This window comes from Homarus americanus, unplaced genomic scaffold, assembly GCF_018991925.1.
Source record: "Homarus americanus isolate GMGI-L3 unplaced genomic scaffold, GMGI_Hamer_2.0 scaffold25467, whole genome shotgun sequence".
Taxonomy (NCBI): domain Eukaryota; kingdom Metazoa; phylum Arthropoda; class Malacostraca; order Decapoda; family Nephropidae; genus Homarus; species Homarus americanus.
Genome location: NW_024732867.1, coordinates 2,057,024 through 2,081,674, shown reverse-complemented (window position 1 = coordinate 2,081,674; position 24,651 = coordinate 2,057,024). Strand labels below are relative to the sequence as shown.

Below are 24,651 nucleotides of genomic sequence, written 5' to 3'. Positions count from 1 at the left end.
TGAGACAGAAACATGTACAAATTTATTCGTAATTCTCTTTCAACTACGTTGCAGTAACTACCCTCTGCACTAAACACATATTCTACTGCAATGATGAACTCTACTCGCGCTGGTGCCTCGGTAAGAGCACGGAACACCAGCGGAGTAAACACGATAACCATCAGCTGAGTGTCACTGGCAGTGTCTGCCACCAGGCACGCAGCGAGTCTCAGCGAGGCCATCATGGTAATTCTACTAAAGGTAGCAGTTTCCTCTACTCTAACTCTGGGAGCTACAAGCAAGTTAACATTCGATGATAACTGTGAAATAACGATATTATTGTTGGTGTTTATACCAGCACAACGCGGCTCACTTTCGTTGATGGAACTATTAAGGGTAAGACACTAAGGACTCGGGCTTAAAGAAGTAGTCCAAAATGTTCCGACTTACTAAACGTTATCACCTACGTGAATCAGTAGATATTAACAGTGAATAATATACACCACATATATATATATATATATATATATATATATATATATATATATATATATGACATATATATTAGGTCGAATTCCGCCATTATATGTTCAAAGTCATATGTTATATGGACTAAAATGAAGTATATATATATATATATATATATATATATATATATATATATATATATATATATATGCAATTCGCCATGCACAAAATGGCAGTATGCTACATGTTCATAAAAGCTATATTAGTTTACAACACTTATTAATCAAAACAATAGAAGAGAACATTTTTCTGTGTTCAAGCGTATTGTGTACAACCTAACCATAGCACTCACGGGTAACACAAGGGTTTTGTAGTAGTGATTCTGAGGCAGGAGTGCTGGTGCAGCCGTGGTGCTGGTCTACAGCAGAGGAGGTTCGTACCTGCACAGGAAGGTGGCAGTACCCCTCCTCACTCCTACTCTCAGGACTCGTCTAAAAGCACAGTGATTGATCCCATGGAGTCTCCCATTGGTCCACTTCCCGTTTTCATGGCGACAAAATTTCTTTTTCGTCATGTTATTTAATGGGAAACGTAAAAATAATCAGCTCTCATTCAAGGAATTAAAAATTCAAGGATATTTCTATTACTCATACAAATAATATAAATCTAAAATGTTTTTATCGTGTGCCTGTGTGGGTTTATATCAAGTTTAGTGTCTTGATGTACATAGTATTTATATCACTATGACGTCACCACAGTCAGGCAGAGGTTGTTATTAGTTGTGTTTAACATGAATGAGCAATACTTCAGAATTGTCATTTCATAAAAAAAAATGTGAAACCGCTTATTTGAAGAGAATCTTTCTAAATGCTCGCCTGAAGTCTTTATTGAAGATAGTGTAGATGACCGGATTGAAAGCTGAGTTCATGTACCCGAGCCAAAAGGCCAGGTCGAAGGCGTATACGGGGATGTAGCAGGCCGGACAGAGAGGTCCCAGGATGTACATGAAGAAGAAGGGAAACCAGCAGGCGATGAAGGAACCCATAATGAGACCCAGGATCAGTGTGGCTCTCTTCTCCTTTTTGCGTGCCAGCCGCCTCTTCTCTTTCTCAGGGTCTCGAGCCTTCGGCGTGGAGACTCGGCCCATGTCGATGAGCTCCCTTTTGGGTTTTGTGAGCTTCTTACCGAGGAGCGGGTGGCAGAAACGTAGTTTCAAGGGTTTTACCACAGAACAACGAGTGACAACTCCAGAATCCGATGATGATGGATCAATATCACTCATCTGGTCACCGTCCATCACAGGAGCAGGTACTCCTCGCCGCAAGGAACCGGCTGGGGACGCCACATTTACGGCCATGTTGCCACCGTTTGGCTCTCTCATGGGCGTTGGTGGCACTGCAGGTGTTGGCAACCCAATCGTTAGATCCGGGTTGTCAGAGCCCAGTGGGCCTATATATAAACCGTTCTCGCTCTTGGTGTTGTGATTCCGGTGGTCGGCGTCCACTTGCTCGCTGACAGTCCGCAAGGGTGTGTCATCCTCTAGGTTGTCGGTGGGAGTCGCACACCTAGAGGGCGACACCTCCTCGTGGACCCGCACGTCACAAATGAGCACTTTCTTGTTGAGCAGCCCCGACCGCTCGTTGGCCCCGTTTCTGGAGTCATCGGTGGAGAGGACAGGGGTGGGTGTTGGTGGCTTGGAGAAACTGGTGGTTGTGGTGTTGGGAGGGTTGTTCATGGGTTTATTGCTGAGTTGTTTTTTGGCAGGTTGTTTGCCTGCCACTTGCCTGCCTGCTCCTGATGCGGCAGGTTTCTTTTTGGGCACGCCTCTTCGAGCCCGGGCCTTGGCGGCGTAGTAGATACGGATGTACACGAAGATCATGATGCAGCTCGGGATGTAGAAACTGCCCAGTGCCGAGTAGATCACGTAGCCCAAGTCGTCCGAGACCTGCCGGGAAAAAACGATATTAGTGTGTTGGTAATGTTTCATGGCACTGCACAATACACTGTGTATATATATATATATATATATATATATATATATATATATATATATATATATATATATATATATATATATATATATATATGGATAAAACATAAAAGGCTATAGATTACTACCGGTCTATGAGTAATATTTCCACTTATTATATTATAAGTCTGATTTTACGAAACTAAAGACGTGATGGTAAGAGACCAGTGCATCAGCATGGGTGAAGCCTAATATAAAGGTGCAGAACATTTAGTGTAAAAATGTCATGCTAATTTTTGACACCATACATCATATTAATCCTAATAAGCTGGAGCTTAAGAAAAACTATGGTGTCAATTTTTTCTGAACGTATTACCATTAAGTTCTAAGTAACTTAAAACGTGACTAATAACATATGAACATGTAGTTGTATATGATCATAATTTAACATAATATATTATGAATGCTGTTATGATATCTTAAGTGTGTTACAAACATGGCTGCCCATATATTATACGCCATCTGTCTCTGGCAAAGAAGAGAATGCAATTAGTAAAAATGGTTGTTTAAAACAAATACTAGAAGTTAAACATATACATAATACCATTATCTGAAAAGCTTAGAACATCTATTTTATATTTAATATTAGTTTATAGTATTATACATCTTATATATACAAGTCACAGCTATTATTTAAGAAAATGCTTCAGTCCTCGCCATTAAATTCTTCTGTGTAAAACACAGATTCCTTTTCATCATCTGCTTGACAGTTACACATCTCGGTGCATGCCATATTATTCTTTATGCATGAACATGACAATGATCCACATTTGTTGACGCCACATCCACACTTAACAAGCTTTGTGATAGCTTCTGGAGCTGGTGGCAGGTCTAATATGACTGGCATGAAACAGTCATTTTCAATCTTCCAGCCATGCTCCAATGGTGAAAACACTTCACTGTCTGCATCACAAGACCACAGAAGGGCTTGATACCTTGGTCATTTTTCAGCCTCTACTTGCGTTTTCTTGAAGAGATGCCATCTAAGTTTTGACAGTTCAGTGAAAGTCATTCGTGGACAGTAGAGCTTACATACAAATTCCTCTAAATAAATATACATGTCTGCAGGAGGGGCATTTGGTCTACTCAGCGTCTTGTATGCATTTAGGACCTTTGTGTTAGATTTCATCAAAGTGCTCCCACATGTTTTCTTTCCTTTGCTAGCAAATTTTCCTGTGCAGTCAGATCCTGTGAAGGTATGGAAACCTGGAAGGTTCTCTGCTATGTGTGGCCCAATAGCATCATAAATGAATTTGAAAGAAACAATGTGTCGTCGCTCACAAGTTCCTATTATCACACTTGCATTTTCTTCAAGCTGAGGCTGCGTTGATATGCCTAGAACAAACACATCAGTGTCTACTGACATGGTATGTACAGTGCTGCCTTTCTATTGATGCATATATGGCATGAATGATGAGCAGGGCATCTGCTTCCTCATGGTTGCTTTTCAACTGTTCAATATCTTCAGCATTTGACTGAATACCGTTCTTTGATGATAGCACAAATGAGGTTTTTCTTGATTTGAACAGAAGCAAAGCATAACTCACCCGTATGTTAACAATTACTAAAAGTCCATCCATAACACAGGATCTAACACATACACGTATGTACAGTACACTTTATGTATATATTACTCTGCATACTTATAGTAACTGACTGGGTTATTTATGATTTTGATAATTCATGTAATGAACTTAAATTGAAAACCCAAATGGTAGTATCTGATCTTTTATCACCTTAGACTTAGACACACAGTGCGTCATGCCTCTCAAGCATTTTTTTTCCTCTCTTACTTCTCTGGACAAATACGACCTTAAATCACATCAGAAAAAATTGCAACATATATTTTCTTAATCAACAGGTTCCAAGGTTTAAAATGATGTACTGTATGGTGCCCAAAATTAACATGAAATTTTTACGGGACCACATATTGCGACATTAATTCATTTAATTCATGGCTGGATGGCTTCTAACGTTATATCTCCATCACCCCACAAAAGGAGACTACTTCCTTGTCAAACACATACGGACTCCACAGTTAGTATTATAATGCTACCAATTTGGTTTAAGGAGTTTAAGACATATATATAGTGATACATAAGATGTTGCCCCTAGTTTTGGCGTTTTCTTCCCCCGCTACTTGTACTCTTCACTTGTTACAGGTAAATGACAAACACCTGCTGTATTAGCACCAACCACCAGACAGGTGTGCTGGAAAACAATATCTGAGTTTTTAATTTTGTCGTAGACGACTACAGCAACAGCAGCTGCAGCAGCTGCAGCAGCAGCAGCAGCAGCAGCGGCAGCACATATGACTAGCTATGAGATCCATCACTAAATAAAATATAACAGAACTGAGTAAAACATGAGAGTAAAGGATAACTTGAACTTTGACTTTATGTTACAGATCCAGTAAGTTTAACCTGGCATTGCTCTTATGGATTTTATCGTACATGGAATGTGGGTTTTTCCTTTGATATTAATTTTTCATTGTACGTTAGATAGTTGTATTATTTTCTCTTCAGGGGTTTAAGATGGTTTTCAGGCTTAGAGTCTGCTGCGTAATACAGGTGAACATAATTTTTTTTATCTAACCAAATATGAACGAATTTCCATTAAGCTATAACAACGAAAAAAAAAGTTATCCCTGTTTGGCTCAAACGTTAGTTGTGCCTAAAACTTAATTGAACAATCATCTGTGTGTGTGTGTGTGTGTGTGTGTGTGTGTGTGTGTTACGTTAGATAGAGATAATTGTCGATTATGACTTAAAAAACAACTACTTTTTTGCCGAATAGACATAACTTTTAACTTTCATTGTTATAACTTAATGGAAATTAATTTGTATATGGAAAAATCTGCTCTGTTTCTCTTAAGCGTTGTTTACTATCATTAGATAGCAAAATTATACCTTTGGAAGAGTTGACAACCCACTTCAATTTCAGTGATACACCTGAGATTCGGATATGTATATTGTTATACATGGCGTAATGCACAGTGGTGCGTTTCGTTGTGCATAGTGAAATATTTTTATGCTCGTTACCCTCAACTTATGTATGTAAAATATTTTGTATAATTATGTGTGAGCAGGGCTGGTACTAGATACCTAAAAATTTTCCTGTATGTATGTATGTATGTTTAACTATTTTTGCATCTTAATGTGGGAGTTGTTTAATATTAGTGCTGTTAGGCTTGTTGTCCCCGGGATATGGGGTTTTGTCAGTCACTGTCTGGCGTTGGAACATAAGAACATAAGAACATAAGAAAATAAGGAGTCTGCAATAGGCCGGTTGGCCTGTGCATGGCAGCTCCTGTCGAGAGTTACTACCACTCTCTATCATCCATGAATCTATCTAGCCTCCTTTTGAAACTTTCCAGAGTTCCAGCACTTACTACAAAGTTGCTAAGCTTGTTCCACTCGTCCACCACCCTATTTGTGACCAGTTTCTTCCTATCTCCCTCCTAAACCTAAACTTATCCAACTTAAATCCGTTGCTCCGAGTCCTATCCTGCTTGGATATTATAAGAACTTTATCTATATCCCCTTTATTGATTCCTTTCACCCACTTAAATACTTCTATCATATCTCCCCGCACTCTTCGTCTTTCTAGGGAATGCAAGTTAAGTTTCTTTAACCTATCCTGATAGGGAAGGTTTCTAAGTCCCGGAATCATTTTCGTCATTCTTCGCTGCACCGACTCTAGTAAATTGATATCCATTCTATAATAAGGGCACCAGAACTGAACCGCATAATCGAGGGGCGGCCTGACTAGCGCAAGATATAGTTGCAATAAGACCTCTGCACTCTTATTACTTACACTTCTAGATATAAAACCCAATACTCTGTTTGCCTTATTTCGAACATTAACGCACTGTTTTCTAGGCCGAAGGTCCGGGCATACAAGTACCCCTAGGTCTCTTTCACAAGTCGACTTCTCTAGGTTTATGTTGTTAAGGCTGTATACATTATCAGTATTTGTTCTTCCAATATTAAGTACGCTGCACTTGCTGGTGTTGAATTTCATTTGCCATTTTTCAGACCACCCTTGCAGTTTATTTAGATCCTCCTGTAATGCATTTGCATCCTGCCCTGAATTAATCTGCCGCCCTATTTTGGTGTCATCCGGAAACTTGCTTATGTCACTGCTGAACCCAGTATCTACAGTAGATCGTGGGCCTAGTACTGACCCCTGGGGAACCCCACTGGTTACATGGCCCCACTCAGATTTAACCCCATCTACGCTGACCCTCTGCGTTCTATCGGTGAGCCATGATTTTATCCAATTTAAAACTTTCCCCTCGATACCATGAGCCTTAATTTTTCTCAGAAGCCTCTGATGCGGTACTCTGTCAAATGCTTTGCTAAAGTCTAAGTAAATAACATCGTAATTTTCGTCATTATCTACTACCTCGAAGACTTTCCTAAAAAACGTCAGCAGATTTGTTAGACAAGATTTTCCCTTTGTAAACCCATGTTGCGAGTCGTAGATTAATTTGCTTTTCTCTAGATGCGGTCGGATGCTATCTGCTATAATTGATTCAAGAAATTTCCCCACTAGATCTGCTATAATTGAGTTTGTCAGTGGTGGATACCTTCTCAAATATGATTTAGTTGAGTATCATATGTTCAGTGCTGCTCTATTATTATTTATTGTATGTAAAGTGCAATCAATAGTTTATGGTATATTTGTTGTGCGCTTATTAGTTGTTTATTAAGGATCATGTTTATTGTATTTTTTATTCTCTTGATTTAATTTATCCGTTCATTATGTAACCTGCACACTTATCATGGTAAACTTTTGTTATTAAATTTTATTTTAATTTTTCGTGACGTGTATAATTCAAACCTTCACTCCTGAACTGTTGTGATAAAGTAAGAGGGCTGTGATTGAACCCATGACGCACAATTTCGTCCTTATTTGTGTTTGTAACTTTTGCATTTAACATTGTTTGTCGTGTATTGAAGTAACAATAATTTTAAGTGGTAAATATTATGGACTAAGTTATGTTGAGTTGCCAATTTGTCATTTTGTTGTGCCATATGTGCCCTCATTATTATATTCATCTTTAACGTAATTCAAGTTGGTAAGCTATGGCATAACTATATACAGTATATATATATACAAGTGATCGTGGGCCCATCGTGCAAGGTGGCGAGTCCGGTGGTACAGTTTACCGAGGCTTGAAAGTTCGAACACTCATGCTTGGCTAGCGCGCAACCGCCGTCCGGCTGACAGCGTACAGCGACATCGTTTTCCAAATGGTCGTGGTTGTTATAATCATGGTTGTAGTTGTTATAATCATGGTTGTGGTTGTTATAATCATGGTCCTGGTTGTTATAATCATGGTCGTGGTTGTTATAATCATGGTTGTAGTTGTTATAATCATGGTTGTGGTTGTTATAATCATGGTCCTGGTTGTTATAATCATGGTCGTGGTTATAATCATGGTCGTGGTTATTATAATCATGGTCGTGCTTGTTATAATCATGGTCGTGGTTGTTATAATCATGGTCGTGGTTGTTATAATCATGGTCCTGGTTGTTATAATCATGGCCCTGGTTGTTATAATCATGGTCGTGATTGTTACAATAAGGGTCGTACTTGAGACTAACACATGTAGAATAAACCCCACACCTTATCTTTAATCTCAATAAACCCAGAATAACCTCACCTAATCAACAGAATTAGAGACCATTAGGATTGTACCACCAATACCGATACATTTCACACTGGATTAATAACAAAACATTTAATCACATTTCCAATAGCTAATGTCTTACGGATATCTTATCAAGTTGTGAGTCTTACATGTCCATATAATTATGTTTTATTCTTACAAATATTTATAGTTGGTTGTGTATTGTATTGTATGGTATAGAATTGTATGGTATTGTATGGTATTGTACTGTATTGTATCCGGCTGACAGCGTACAGCAATTGAGGGTGAGGCAAGTCCGTAGACTTGCATGGTTAATTAGGGTGCGCCAAGTCCTTAGACTTGCATCGTTTTCCATCGTAAATAAAATGGTTAATTAATGCCTTCCTAAAGAAACCATCGACATGGGACCCGGTTTGTTCTACTCTACGATTTTTTTGCGATTTTTCCACCAAGTTTGATGAAAAACGATTGTGCCGTTTCGGCTGCCCAGAACAGACAGACAAACAGACAGGCGGGTGAGGTGTTGATTATATGTAGAAGTCCGTGTGCCTTATTGGGCTAGTGAAATATACTGTTTATGGATCCTAGGTGTTTTGAAGCCGGATTTGGTAAAACGTTACTCTGACCACCAAAGTGATACGGGTAGTCCCCTTTAGAGGTTCACGGCGCCATAAGCTCGTTGAACAGGCTTTGTGTGAAATATAACAGAGTCTAGGACTGCTTTTAGTATCCTGGTGGTCTAGAGGTAGCCTTCCCCGGTCACAGTCGTGGGCCGTGGGTTCGAATCCTGGCGGGGTGAGGTGTTGATTATATATATATATATATATATATATATATATATATATATATATATATATATATATATATATATATATATTTCATGTAAATCCACAATGAAAACGTGGATAAGATAAATCTTGATAAAATCACACGGGAAAATGGAAACAACGGAGTACCTAAGCTTTCGTGGAGTGGTCACCTTAACCGTTCACACACACACTCCAAAAACAGTATTGCGACATCTTTCTAGCTATGCAGTAATCCCTTAAGTACCCATTCCACATTATATTAAAACGGGGAGAGGAATGATAGATGACACTACTTAAAGTAGGTGTAACATTCTCATCACCGACGTCAACACCTGTAAAGGATTACTTTATGATAGCAGAAATATGAAAAAAGTTAGAATTTCCATTTCCAAGTAAACTTTCGTGATAAAAGGTATATTTTATGTACTTTAATAAAAGGCGTTGCTCCTTTGTATGTAAATGGCCCCGCAGTCTCCTGTATTTACATAATCCTCAAACAAGAATGTCAAGTTACGGCACCTGGGAAAATTTTTAAACAAAGTATTTAAAAAAATGAGAGGCAGGAGTGGGAGAAAATGGGGAGTGTAAGAGAGGATGAAGGGTGGTAGAGAGGGTGAGTAGTGAGAGAGTAAATGAGGAATGGTAAATAAAATGAGGAGTCGGGGAGAGGGTGGGGAGTGGGAGAGAGAGTGAGGGGTGGGAGAGAGATCGATAAGCGGGAGAGAAGTAGAGGGAAGAGAGAGATGATAATAAGTAAGAGAGAGTGGGGGAGTGAGGGAAAGATAAATAGAAAAGGGAGAGAAATGAGAGGAGGTACTGGAGACGACAGACACAAAATCTAGTTGTTGGCCGAGTGGCGTGAAAGGGAGAGCACAAGCGACTATCTCACTCCTCACCCCCTCTCCCACTCTCCACCCTCTCTCCCACTCCCCACCCTCTCTCCCACTCCCCACCCTCTCTCCCACTCCTCCATGCAGGTTTATTTTTACTCTGTATGTATGGTCTACGCGGCTAATGTGTCCCGAGGGAGGCCAAAGTTCATTACTCGTCTCGTAAACAGTGAACACCCATACCAGAAGATATGCCAAGCGATTCCTACTAGCATGTTGGATATCTTAAGACAGAAATAGTTTAGAGATCCCATTACTGAAGATGAAAGGTCAAGAGTCAGTTGTTTAGTATATAATAAAAAAATATACGGCCTTCCTTAATAATTTTCCACAGTTTTCCTTTTATGCAGATGGAATACTATAGCATATGATCAGAGTGTGTCTAGCAGTATCTCTTCAAGGATGGACTTTTTATGCCTTTATTGGATGATAGTTGCGTCTTAATTGGAAGAAAAATATATATGCGCCTTAAAATCAAATCATATGAGGGAGTGGTTTTTTTTAAATATGACCAGCCAAGCAGGTCAGGATGCAATAATAATCTACTTACTTATCCTCAACAGAACCGCTCAGCTACTCTCGCCTTTCGGAAATGCTACTCATATATTAGCATGGCTAGTGGAAAAGCGTGTCAGTGGATGTGACAGTGTGACCCTACCGAGCATGGCAGGTGGTCTACGGGTAGTACGGTGTCTTCCTATACAAACACTGGCCCTATAGATGACGGCCTTTACTGGACCACTACCCTGTAGGTAGACCAAACTGATAATATGTGATGCAGTGGTAGCAGTCCCTGTTCACACGCAGAGGTCCAGAGTTCGATTCCTGACTAGTGAGGTATTGTAGATTCGTTCGGAAGTACGGTGGCCGCCTCGCTCCTGATTAAGCAACCTTAAGAGTAAATTTGTATTTTCCTTTTGGGTTCTGGCGTTTGTCTTGCTGATATCTCCTGAGACGAGACAAATATTTTACCTTTTCCTCTCTCTCTCTCTCTCTCACACACACACACGTTTTCTCTCCATCTGTATATTTCTCCCTCTGACACTCACACTTTCTTTCTCTCATTTTTTCTTTCTCTCTCACTCTCACATTTTCCCAGCTCCTACACCTCTCCAGCCATTACCAAGCCTTCCTCCTCCCCAAGTCTTTTTCGCAGGTGGCCCCAGGCTGCTGTTGGAGGCCCTTCTGGTAGCTGACAATATTGTGCTACCTCTACTCCACGCTCCTTCCCTCCCTCCCTCGCGGTAACGATCCAATATCCTGTTAAATTCCGCGAGAAATTCTTAGTACTGCTGCACATTTCTTTTCCTGGATGTATAAGCCCATCACGCCATTACCACCTAGCCTAGCCCTGTGTACCGATAAATGATGAAAACAACAATATATATGGTGTATTTTCTTGCCTCTTCATTCTTTTCAGTTTTCGTTTGCGGTTTCTTATTTAAATGTTGATTTCTTTTAGATAATTATAACAGCAGAGGTGAAGATTCCTCGTCATCTACATATGATAGAGCACGGATAGGAGGCAGCATCATGTCATCAGATAGTGTGCAAGTGTTGTCCTGTCATGAGCAGTATAACACCTCCCACTGCCTTCCCCCACCCTTACCGTGCTCTATAGTCACTTTCCTTCCCTACTCTACATACGTCTCTCATAGCCTCATCTTTTCTCTTGCTCTTACGTTCTTTCCTTCATCTCCGTCGTCTCTAATATTTCGTTTTAATTTTACGATCATAGATTTTACACGTTGTATATACTTCAATCTCGTACTCTCCTCAATATGTTTTCCTTTCGTCTTTTTTTTTTACCTTAGTTCTCAGATCCTTCTATATCCTGGCTACTCTTCCCCTCTTCCAGCTTTATTCTCCCAGGTTTTCTATGCTAGTCTGTTTCCCTCCCTGTCACTATTCTAGCTTACTTTTCCTAACGCACCGTTGTAGATCATCTCAATCTCCCTGTGACCCCTACTGTCTCATTCTTCTCTGGGTATGTGAATCATTGATGCGTCCTCTTTAGGTGAGTGTTTCCTCTCAAGACAGAAGCAACCAACTCTGTCTGTTCATAGTTAGATTAGTATTCGTTCGGCAGTCAGCTGATACAAGGAGTTTCCGTTTTTAGATCTTGCTTCTCAGACATTAGCATCACTTCGCCAGTTCTGCAGATCTAATTTGTAACAGTCCAGTGGAACTTTTTATTCTCAGCAGTATCTGACACAAGGATGTTATCATTTATATGGCAAGTGGGCTTTCATTTAAGATATATCTGTTTTCGGAACCATGGGCGACAGGCAGAGGTTTGATTGATTGAAACATTTTATTACGCCAGAAAAATACAGATACAGAGTGGATAATAATAACAATATTAACATGGCTGAGCCAGTTGAGAACCTGAGCTCTCTTTGAGGCACCTAATATATACTATACATTTATCTCAAGGAAGTATTATGTAACATTTAGTATCATCTGGCATAGTACAATAGCATGGTAGTAATAAGTACATCTCATAATATAATTTTCCACCTTCCTTTTCGATTACGAAGTGGGCTGCTACCAGTTGCGATCGTTTCGTATGTAATTCTACTGAAGATACAACCGCCTCCTTCTCGAGTCAAATGTCTTTCTTGCGACATCAAGTTGATGCTATCAGTTCCGGAAGTGTTGATCTAATATTTGATATGAAGGTCAAGCAATGTTAATAATACCCAGAAACAGGGCACGTATTAGCTTTTACTAAACTAGTAGAATAGTAACTCTGAAATGGGGTGAGTTAAGTTTCTAGTCCAGGTGAGTGTATGAAGTCACCTGGGAGAGGAAGAGTATTTATGACACCAAACTACTTCTAATCTTTTAAACTTACCAAACCTCCCCACAACCTGACGTAACCTAATCCAACCTACTCCTCTCCAAACTAAACCATAACATAACCTACTCCTACCCAAACTAAACCATAACATAACCTACTCCTACACAAACTAAACCATAACATAACCTACTCCTCTCCAAACTAAACCATAACATAACCTACTCCTCTCCAAACTTAACCATAACATAACCTACTCCTCTCCAAACTAAACCATAACATAACCTACTCCTCTCCAAACTAAACCATAACATAACCTACTCCTCTCCAAACTAAACCATAACATAACCTACTCCTCTCCAAACTTAACCATAACATAACCTACTCCTCTCCAAACTAAACCATAACATAACCTACTCCTCCAAACTAAACCATAACATAACCTACTCCTCTCCAAACTAAACCATAACATAACCTACTCCTCTCCAAACTAAACCATAACATAACCTACTCCTACCCAAACCAAACTTAACCTACTAACTACTACTAACAATTGACCTCTATAATCAGCACCCGTGTTCCTCTGTCATCTTAGCGCAATTACGTTCAAGTTAACAATAGAGTAGCCCATTTAAGGATAATTTATTTCCATGAAAGAAAGACAATAAACAAAGAATATAAACAAGAAGTAGCTTTAAAGTCTCCCAACTCTGTTTCCTAGCATAAAGATTATAATAAGTTGAAAGTCGTATCTTGATCCTTGGGGGTGCAGTAACTCCCTCTGGCTGTAGTAATCTCGGGAGATGGGAGCGCGACATTAGGCTCTAACACTGTCACTGGGAGTATGATCACCAGTCAAGCCAACCGTGAGCTTAGAGGTCCGTGTGGGATAATGGTGGAGCTTCACCCAGATAGTTCTTCCTCGTGATTAGAAACGTAAGATGTGATGTGGATTATTGGAACACAAACTTAAATATAGTTTTGGGATTTACAAAGCACTCACTATATATTTTATGTGGTGTGTGTTTGTGTACATAATTATAGGCGTGAAGACAATAAAAAAATTTCCCTTCCTTTATTTTAATTCAGGTTCTACACATAAGCCGTTGAGCCTGTGATGAAACTAACTGTTATTACAGTCTGTTGCCTACAGGTGGGTAGAAAGTTGGACGAGTGCGAAACCTCCATAAAGGATATTATCCATGTTACTATTGACCTACGTTGATAAGTACCTGATACACTCTGACGCTTTTCGCAGTATGATAAAATACAGTAAGAAAAAAACAAATGCAGCAGCTTTCAAAGGTTCCTCTGAATAATGAAAATTAATGCAGTTCTCTCCCTGAATTGGAATGCAGTTCTGTGTGATGCAAAGTTCGCCCCTAAAAAATTCCCCTCTCATTGAGGCTGAAACAAAGTAATTGGAATAGTTTGAAATAACTGACTTTATCAAAGACACAGTCTGGATTAAACTCGTTTCATTAAGGCTGCCTGATAAAAAAATATTTCATTTAATTATCGGAGTTTCTCTAAATTATGCCGAAGTAAAGAGAGAAATAAAGAGATAGTGAAGAGGCGGAGGAGAAATAAAGACAAAGGGCTGGTAGTGAGAGAACTAGACCGTGTTCAGGGCTTCTCTCCCTCCACTGCCAGGCTATGGAATTCTTCCTCCCCGACTCTAACACTTTACCTCCTTCTTTTATTACGTCGTGTCTATGACTATTTGTGGAATATTGACTAAATTCTCTTTCTCTTCCAATAAAGCAGCAACTTCGGCGTCAGTCCGTATCATATATATTTTTTTTTAATTTAGTGTAAAAAAAAAAAAAAAAAAAAAAAAAAAAAAAAAATATATATATATATATATATATATATATATATATATATATATATATATATATATATATATATATATATATATATATATATATATATATATATATATATATATATATATATATATATATATATATCACAAGCAGACGCCGAAGTTGCTGCTAATATACATTAGCAACAACTTCGGCGTCTGCCTGTGAGATATGTGTCACGCTAAAATGATGATAATCGCCTGTTAAACTTTAAAAAGCAACTTGCGTCTTAGCCAAATGGGAAGACCTATTTGTTTCTATTGCCATGATGTAAATATATTTTTACTACAGTGAGGATGAGCCTCTCTCAGGACCATATTACCACCACTAAACACCTTCTGACACCCAATATGGCTTCCGTTCCAACTGTTCCACTGTACACCTGCTAGTTCGGAACCTTAACCAGCGGAGCTCATTTTGTTATTTTTGACTACTTTAAAGAATTCAGAAGGCCTGAAATTAAACTATCCAAATTAAACTTCTATCTTTTGGTTCCCTAAATCTTCAACGACTGGAGCGGTTCTCGCTCAGATTACTTTACCATTAAGGCTGCAGAGTCTCAATTTCAGTTCTGACGCTAACACTCCTCACACTCCACATTATCTACGTCCTCTTCCTTCCGTCTTGCTACACGTACACTTTTGACAGGGACGTATGACCTATAGAAAAGTTTATCTTATAGTTCTAATGCCCATCCATAATCAGATCTCTCTTATCATTAAAACGGCATTGAACATGTATCTGGAGTCCTTAGTTCACAGCGAAGCCCTGTTTGACATGTTATTTCAGTGTTATCAATATACAACCTACTTCTGTCTCTCAAAACCAAGACCATTACCAGCCTTCTCTTCCATTCAGTAACGACTCTCTCCCTTACCGCCCCCCATAAGAGTTTATTGTCATTAATAACTTCTCTTGGAATCATCATAATTCTAGCATTCCAAACCGATCATCACTGTTTTTCTATATACTGTATCTTCTACTTTTTTTTCCAGCATCTATACCCTTCCTTATAAGAAGTTCAACAATGTTACATCGTAATGGGTGAACGCTCCATAGTCTAACTTAATACTCTTTTATCTCAAACTATCCATCACTTCCTTGCCTCTTTTCTGCTCTTGTTTCCATGGTCAAACAAGCCAATGAAATCCCAACCCGTCCGCTCAGCACCACCAGCAGCACGAGTCATTCTTTATGGTGTAACTTTTCCCGAGTCAGACTTTTGTGTCAGTCAACCCCTTCATTCATCGCTCTTCTCTTTTATGGACTTCCATGGCCTCTCACAATCTTCCATACAGTCATATATATATATATATATATATATATATATATATATATATATTGATTAAATCACATAGGGAGAAGGGAAACAATGGAGAACCTTAGCTTTCGTCTTTATTCAAGACATTTTTAGAGGCAAGTGAATTGCAAAGACTTAAAGACAGCTTATGTATACAGGGACTGTTTAGCCCTTTTAAAATTATAAATTTAAGGCGTACAGAAAGCCTACACAGGTACATATCTTCATACATTTTTTATCGAGTCACCATGAGTCTACAAAAAATGTCATTTTTTTCTGCTATGTTTTTGAGATGTTTGCGTATTTGTGACCCTGAATTTATTGATGAAGAACTGTATTGATGAAGGCTGTATTAGTTTTATGTAGTGTGTTGGCTCTGGAATGATTGAACCATGTGGCGGATATGATACGTTTTTGGAAAGCCTTATTGGATATAAAATCTCCTTATCCAAAACTTTATAAAAAAGGAAGACAGAAATATCAAAACGCTTCCAAATGTGCATCATCGTAAAGACGGTTGTGCACTTGCAAAAAAAATCATTGCCAGGCATTGAGAAAAGATGTGATCATAGAGATGGGTTATGGTTATAAGAGCCAAGAGAATTTTTTTTAAGAAAGTAAGAATTTGGGCAAATAGTTAAAAATAGATGAAGTGGGAGAGATGAGCTGTGTGTACTGTACGTAAGTGCAATGGTACCGTGGTAAAGCGTTCCACCTCCACAATGACTTAAGGCCATAGTGTTGCTGCGTTAAGAGAGCCAGAGACACTGGTGAAGTATTTGATCTAGTTATAAAAAGAGAGATTTGTAAAACGAGAATTCTGACTGATGAGAAGAGAAGTTAACAATATTTTGAAAGTGATCTTGGACTTTGTATAGTAGTAGAGGTCCTGTTAGCTACCACGCCCAGATCCTTCTCTTTCTAACCACAAGTCACATGCTTTCGTCCCTCTTGTTAGTATACTAATAGTTACTTTACTATTTCCTGTTAACACCCGTCCAACCTTTTCCCCCTGATTAGCTAAATACGCTTGGAGTTGTTTATTTGTTTAATCTGAATCGATTCAATTGAACATAGTGTCGTCAGGTGAAAACATCAACTCAACAAGTCACACTAACAGGTAGGTCATGTGATTATGAGAGGCGGCACTAATACACTCCCTGACAGTATGCCAGGTAGTAGCCGCCTAGTCACGCTAAGATTCATTAACAATAGACACAGCAACGTACTTGTTTCTCACCAATAAAAGTAGAACACAGACACAGACACAGACACAGACACAGACACAGACACACAGACACACACACACACACACACACACACACACACACACACACATATATATACTGTATATATATATATATATATATATATATATATATATATATATATATATATATATATATATATATATATATATATATATATATATATCAGTCATAGTGTATGAGAAAATTCAGCCTTTGGGTAGTCTTTAATCAATGTTAATGTAGCGTTGTAGACCATGGGGATAATGCTTGAATTTTCTAGAGTTAATTTGCTGAAAACCTGAGTGAAAAATGCAATGTTTACGAATGTGTAAAGTATATTGCTGTGGTGTGTCACAAGAAGCTGGGCTAAAATATAAGGCAAAGTGAGAAACGCTGAGTGGAGTAGTTTTACTGCATATATTTGTATAACTGAAGCCTTGCAGGCACTCACTCCAAAACGTACCACAAAATATAAACATTCCTTAACGCAGAAAAATAAAATAACATGGGGTTATTTTTTCTATAACAATGTTTTTCAAAATGTGTTCATCAATTTGAAAATTAGCAAAACTATACAATGGAATAAGTGCGAAGTATAGATAGTTAGTGGTATATCTTTTGCAATCTTAATTGATGATGGAATAGTAAAATTGCTAACCTTGTTACGTATTTAAGGACCGTAGCTGTTGAAACACAGTATACTGTAATGACATAATAACGTGTGGGGGGGGGGGTCTATATAGAGAACAAAGACAAATAACCATAAGCTCTAAAGGAACACCACCAGGCAGATGATTTATTGTCTGTCAACTATGGGGCGCCTGCACACCCATAGGCTGCTAGGGAATACACCAACAACACAGTGATGAGTGTTACTGATGTCTATAGTCTAGGGTATGTACTGATAAATGATAAACCACGATAACTGTTTCACTAGCTATAGCAAGGCAGACAGACAAGTGACCCGTCCTGTTAAGCAGTCTGAGGTTATGAACTCCGCTTTAAGGCGAGGTGTTACAAAATGTGCCACTCGTGTATACAGTATGTCACAGTTATTTGAAGGCATTGTGACGTTCAGGAGAATGCCCACCCTCCCCCACCAGTTAGCTCCAGACTCTCATCTATGACAGCTAAGGAATATTATGTGTTGCTTGGAAAAATGCGAGCCAGGAAAATACATATCAGCAAGGTGTTGGTGGCAATTGTTGAACTCAGTTTTATAAGACTAGCAAAAATGTTAATGAAACGTGGCTGCCGGCTACACATAGAAATATAAGGCTGGCAGCCTACGCATAGTGCTATACGGCTGGCAGCCTACATATAGTGCTATAAGGCTGGCAGCCTACACATAGTGCTATACGGCTGGCAGCCTACACATAGTGCTATAAGGCTGGCAGCCTACACGGTGCTATAAGGTTGCCAGATACACATACTGCTATAAGGCTGGCAGCCTACATGGTGCTATAAGGTTGCCAGCTACACATATGCTATGAGGCTGGCGACCTGCACGATTGCTTTAAGGCTGGCCAGCCCTGCGGCCACCTAACCAGGTTGCCAGCTACACATAGTGCTATACGGCTGGCAGCCTACACATAGTGCTATAAGGCTGGCAGCCTACACGGTGCTATAAGGTTGCCAGGTACACATAGTGCTATACGGCTGGCAGCCTACACACAGTGCTATAAGGCTGGCAGCCTACACGGTGCTATAAGGTTGCCAGCTACACATAGTGCTATACGGCTGGCAGCCTACACACAATGCTATAAGGCTGGCAGCCTACACGGTGCTATAAGGTTGCCAGCTACACATAGTGCTATACGGCTGGCAGCCTACACACAGTGCTATAAGGCTAGCAGCCTATACGGTGCTATAAGGTTGCCAGCTACACATAGTGCTATGAGGCTGGCAGCCTACACGGTGCTATAAGATTGCCAGCTACACATAGTGCTATGAGGCTGGCAGCCTACACGGTGCTATAAGGTTGCCAGCTACACATAGTGCTATAAGGCTGGCAGCCTACACATAGCGCTATAAGGCTGGTAGCCTACACGGTGCTATAAGGTTGCCAGCTACACATAGTGCTATGCGGGTGGCAGCCTACACATAGTGCTATAAGGCTGGCAGCCTACACGGTGCTATAAGGTTGCCAGCTACACATAGTGCTATGAGGCTGGCAGCCTACACATAGTGCTATAAGGCTGGCAGCCTACACGGTGCTATAAGGTTGCCAGCTACACATAGTGCTATGAGGCTGGCAGCCTACACGGTGCTATAAGGTTGCCAGCTACACATAGTGCTATGAGGCTGGCAGCCTACACGGTGCTATAAGGTTGCCAGCTACACATAGTGCTCTAAGGCTGGGAGCCTACACGGTGCTATAAGGTTGCCAACTACACATAGTGCTATGAGGCTGGCAGCCTACACGGTGCTATAAGGTTGCCAGCTACACATAGTGCTATGAGGCTGGCAGCCTGGCCACATAGTGCTGGCACGGAAGCTTCCACACGGTGCTATAAGGTTGCCACACATAGGTGCTATAAGGCTGGCAACCCACACGATGTTATATGTTGCCACATAGTGCTGCGAGGCCGGGCGGCCTGCCACGGTGCTATAAGGTTGCCAGCTACAACTAGTGCTATAAGGCTGGCAGCCTACACATAGTGCTATAAGGCTGGAAGCCTACACGGTGCTATAAGGTTGCCAGCTACACATAGTGCTATGAGGCTGGCAGCCTACACGGTCCTATAAGGTTGCCAGCTACAAATAGTGCTATAAGGCTGGCAGCCTACACATAGCGCTATAAGGCTGGCAGCCTACACATAGTGCTATAAGGCTGGCAGCCTACACATACTGCTATAAGGCTGGCAGCCTACACATAGTCCTATGAGGCTGACAGCCTACACGGTGCTATAAGGTTGCCAGCTACACATAGTGCTATACGGCTGGCAGCCTACACATAGTGCTATAAGGCTGATAGCCTGCACGATTCTATAAGGTTGCCAGCTTCATATAGTGCTATACGGCTGGCAGCCTACACATACTGCTAAAAGGCTGGCTGCCTACACATAGTGCTATAAGGTTGCCAGCTACACATAGTACTATGAGGCTGGCAGCCTACACAGAGTGCTATAAGGCCTACAGCCTGCACAAAGTGCTATGAGGCTGGCAGCCTACACGGATCTATAGGGTTGCCAGCTGCACATAGTGCTATACGGCTGGCAGCCTACACATAGTGCTATAAGGCTGGCAACCTACACATACTGCTATAAGGCTGGCAGCCTACACATAGTGCTATGGGGCTGACAGCCTACACGGTTCTATAAGGTTGCCAGCTACATATATTGCTATACGGCTGGCAGCCTACACATAGTGCTAAAAAGCTGGCCGCCTACACATAGTGCTATAAAGTTGCCAGCTACACATAGTGCTACGAGGCTGGCAGCCTACACATAGGGCTCTAAGGCTGGCAGCCTACACGGTGCTATAAGGTTGCCAGCTACACATTGTTCTATACGGCTGGCAGCCTACACATAGTGCTAAGAGGCTGGCAGCCTACACATAGTGCTAAGAGGCTGGCAGCCTACACATAGTGCTATACGGCTTGCAGCCTACACATTGTGCAATAAGACTGCCTGCTGCGCTTAGTGCTATAAGGCTGGCTGCTTACACTAGGTGCTATAAGGCTGGCAGCTACATATAGTGCTATAATGCTGGCAGCTACACATAGTGATTTAAGGTTGGCAGCTTACACATAGTGCTATAATGCTGGGAGCTTCAAATAGTGTTATAAGGCTGGCAGCCTACACATAGTGCTATAAAGCACTATATATATATATATATATATATATATATATATATATATATATATATATATATATATATATATATATATATATATATATATATATATATATATATATATATATATATATATATGCTGATGACCACATTTGATTAACCGTGCATGCGTTTTTAACGTCAATGTGGTATTTAAAATCTCATGCACGGTTAAACAAATTAGTAGGGTCATTACCTAATACCTGACCACTGTGGACTTGATCTCACCCTCCTCTGTATATATATCCCTTGTTTTGTACTTCTCCTTAGTCTGTACTCATCCCTGAAGATGTGAATTACACGAAGGCGCTTGGAAACTTCGTGTTTTCTTCTTTCCTTGCGGTTATCAGCATATACCTGGATCACGCGCACCCACAGTGATTTACTTGCATATATATATATATATATATATATATATATATATATATATATATATATATATATATATATATATATATATATATATATATCATGTAACCACACGAAAACGTGGATAAGATAAATCTTGATAAAATCATTATCGACATATATATATATATATATATATATATATATATATATATATATATATATATATATATATATATATATATATATATATATATATATATATATATATATATATATATATATATATAAATATATTTTGTGTCGTGATATACATCATTAAGACTGGTCTTCGACTATACTTTGGCACGCCAGAAGAAATGGTTTAGTTTTGTTTCTAAAATATTCTCCCCCGCCTACAGTGCACAGCGGGAGGTAATTAGGGGTGCCTGGGCTTTGAGTAGGGGTTGTTCTGCGTTTTTTAAGATTGCTTCTTAAGAGAAAAACAGCTGAGGTCTTTGTCATAATAGGAATCTTAATGCCTATTTGTATTTTTAATTTAAATTTTAAAGAGGCTATATTTCTATAATTTTGATGCATCATATTAAAAATGTTTACCCGTGAGCGTGTGTTCCTCATGAATTTCCACAGTTTTGAAAATAGAGCTTAAATTGGGTAGGGAGGTGCAAGTATTGAATGCTCGTACATTACCTCCTGTGTCTCCTCAAGGGTCAAGCTGGTTAACTCAACTACTACATGTATACTTCAAGGATAAAGGGAAGTTTAAGGTTGTTGAGGTTTGCTTCTCCTAACACCTACTTGTCCTTCCCTTTCTATTAGTATTTCGTCAATGCTTCTTCACCTCGCCTCTCTTTTTCTCTATTTTAATGTATTTCATGTCTTCTGGTTATTCTACACTTTTTTCAATCTTATTATTCCTTCTCTTTTACGCTGTATATGAGTTATTATTATTATTATTATTATTATTATTATTATTATTATTATTATTATTATTATTAGTATGTTTTCTCGACAACAACCTTCCTATTACCGAGAGGGCCAGCTCGGCACATCAAAGAGCCGTTTTACGTAGCAGGACAAAAGACCAACATTATGAGGCTTTCAAGAATTAGACGAACAGGAAACACGCCTCCGTCACTGTCAAATACCACCACCTTACCTGAAGAAAACTTAAGAAAACAGGGAATTATTTTATGTGCTGCTATTTCTTAGTCCTTCTGAGTTGTGACGCTCATTGTGATGTATTCTTGATCCGCATGGTAGTATTGATGTTTCTTATGGTACTATTTCTGTTTATCATGGTAGTATTTCTGTCCCTCATGGTAGTATTCTTGACCCTCATGGTAGTCTTTATGATCCTCATGATAGTCTTACTCTCCCTAATGGTAGTATTCCTGTCTATCATGGTTGTATACCTGACCCTCATGGTATATTCTTGACCCTCATGGTTATACTCCTGACTGTCATTGTAGTATTCCTGACCCTCATGGTAGTATTGATGTTTCTTATGGTACTATTTCTGTTCATCATGGTAGTATTTCTGTCCTTCATGGTAGTATTCCTGACCCTCATGGTAGTATTCCTGTCTCTCATGATACTATTGTCTCCATCATGGTAGTATTTATGTCCATCATGGTAGTATTCGTGACCCTCATGGTAGTATTCCTGACCCTCGTGTTAGTATTGCTGTCTCTCATGGTACTTTTTCTGTTAATCATGTTAGTATTTTTGTCCCTCATGGTAGTATTCCTGCCCCACATGGTAATATTTCTGTCCCTTATGGTAGTATTCCTGTCTATCATGGTAGTATTCCTGACCCACATGGTAGTATGCCTGTCTATCATGGTAGTATTCCTGACCCACATGGTAGTATGCCTGTCTATTATGGTAGTATTCCTGACCTTCATGGTAGTATTTCTGTCCCCAATGATTGTATTCTTGACCCACATGGTGGTATTCTTATCTATCATGGTAGTATTCCTGATCCTTATGATATTATTCCTCACCCTCACGGTAGTTTACCTGACCCTCATGGTAGCATTCCTGATCCTCCTGGCAGTATTCCTGTCCATCATGGAAGTATTTCTGACCCTCATGGTAGTATTGATGTTTCCCATGATGTTATTCCTGACCCTCATGGTAGTATTCCTGTCCATCATGGTAGTATTCCTGATCCTCATGGCAGTATTCCTGGCCCTCATGGCAGTATTCCTGACCCTCATGGTAGTCTCATGAATCGACTTCATTGGTATTTCGAGAAATAGCAAGACACAATATTCACGACTGACTTGGACTATATTATTGGTATATTGTAAGTTAGGATACACACACACACACACACACACACACACACACACACACACACACACGCACACACACACATACACACACCCTACTACTACCTTGCTGTCACTCAGAATCGAGTATGACGATCATCCAGTTATGATACAATGATATCAGTTATTAAGGTATGTCACCTTTGTTAGTTAGTTTTAAGGTTACTAAAGAGGCCGATACGGGACCAGCAGGGTCGTTCACAGATGTTGCACATGTGGAGGCTACATCTAGTGCGGGAGGGGCGGCGGCAGCGTCTTTACGGCGTTGGCGTTTGTCTGCCTCGGTTTGCAGGCGGGCTAATTCGAAAGTATTGACACATTGTCTTAAGACTTTCCTTATACCTTTTCTAGTTGCCCGCCAACGCTACGTTTACTATTCGTTAGGTGACTGTAAAGAAGCTGCTGTGGAAGTCTACTGTCGTTGTTCATGGATATTCTAGCCTCGATGCTCCTACAGTTAGTGTCAGCGAGAATACTGGTAATTATTCTCTTGTCTTCCCAGCGAACTCGGAGGATGAAGTGCAGACTACGTTGATGAAAGTTTTCGAGTGCCTTGAGGTGCCTTCTGTATGTGACCCATGTCTCGCTGCCATATAGCAGGGTGGGGAGGAACACGATGTTGAATCTTTTCATCGATGTCTGCATTGGTGTACAGGTGGGAGCCTAGATACCAAAAGTGGGTAACAAACATTAGAGAGGATAGTACCAATAAGCCTGATGGATGGTGGAAGTGTGGCTAAACCAGGGGCAGGCTGAAAGAGAATCTGAGTCTTACGTACATTCATCTCAAGGTCAAAGAGTGCATGCGCCTCTGCGTAGGTGTTCAGGATCTCCTGTACAGGTATGTCGCGTTCAGTTTGAGCGACAAGGGTGAGGTCGTCTGCATACTGAAGTTCAGTAATGGAAGCTGCCGAAACCTTTGTTCCTGCCTGGAGTTGTCTTATGTTGAAAAGACCCTTCATCCGGTACTCGATGTCCCCCTCCCCGCCGGCTAAATTGGCGCTGGCACGAGTCAGCAAAGCAGCCAAGAAAGTGGAAAAGAGAATTGGTGCCAGTACACAGCCTTGTTTTACTCCCG

At 40.0% G+C, this 24,651-nt stretch overlaps 1 protein-coding gene across 1 annotated transcript in view; it reads right to left on the bottom strand.

The window, feature by feature from the left end:
* Positions 1–655: 655 nt before the first annotated feature.
* LOC121869138 overlaps positions 656–24,651 on the bottom strand; it is a 132,690-nt gene continuing 108,694 nt past the window's right edge. The window contains exons 4-7 of the mRNA XM_042370325.1: positions 3,620–3,811; positions 3,134–3,379; positions 2,615–2,664; positions 656–2,392 (exon numbers count right to left, since the gene is read on the bottom strand). Coding sequence (XP_042226259.1) covers positions 1,292–2,392; positions 2,615–2,664; positions 3,134–3,379; positions 3,620–3,811 — 1,589 coding nt within the window. The 3' untranslated portion in view covers positions 656–1,291. The remainder of the gene's footprint in view (positions 2,393–2,614; positions 2,665–3,133; positions 3,380–3,619; positions 3,812–24,651) is intronic.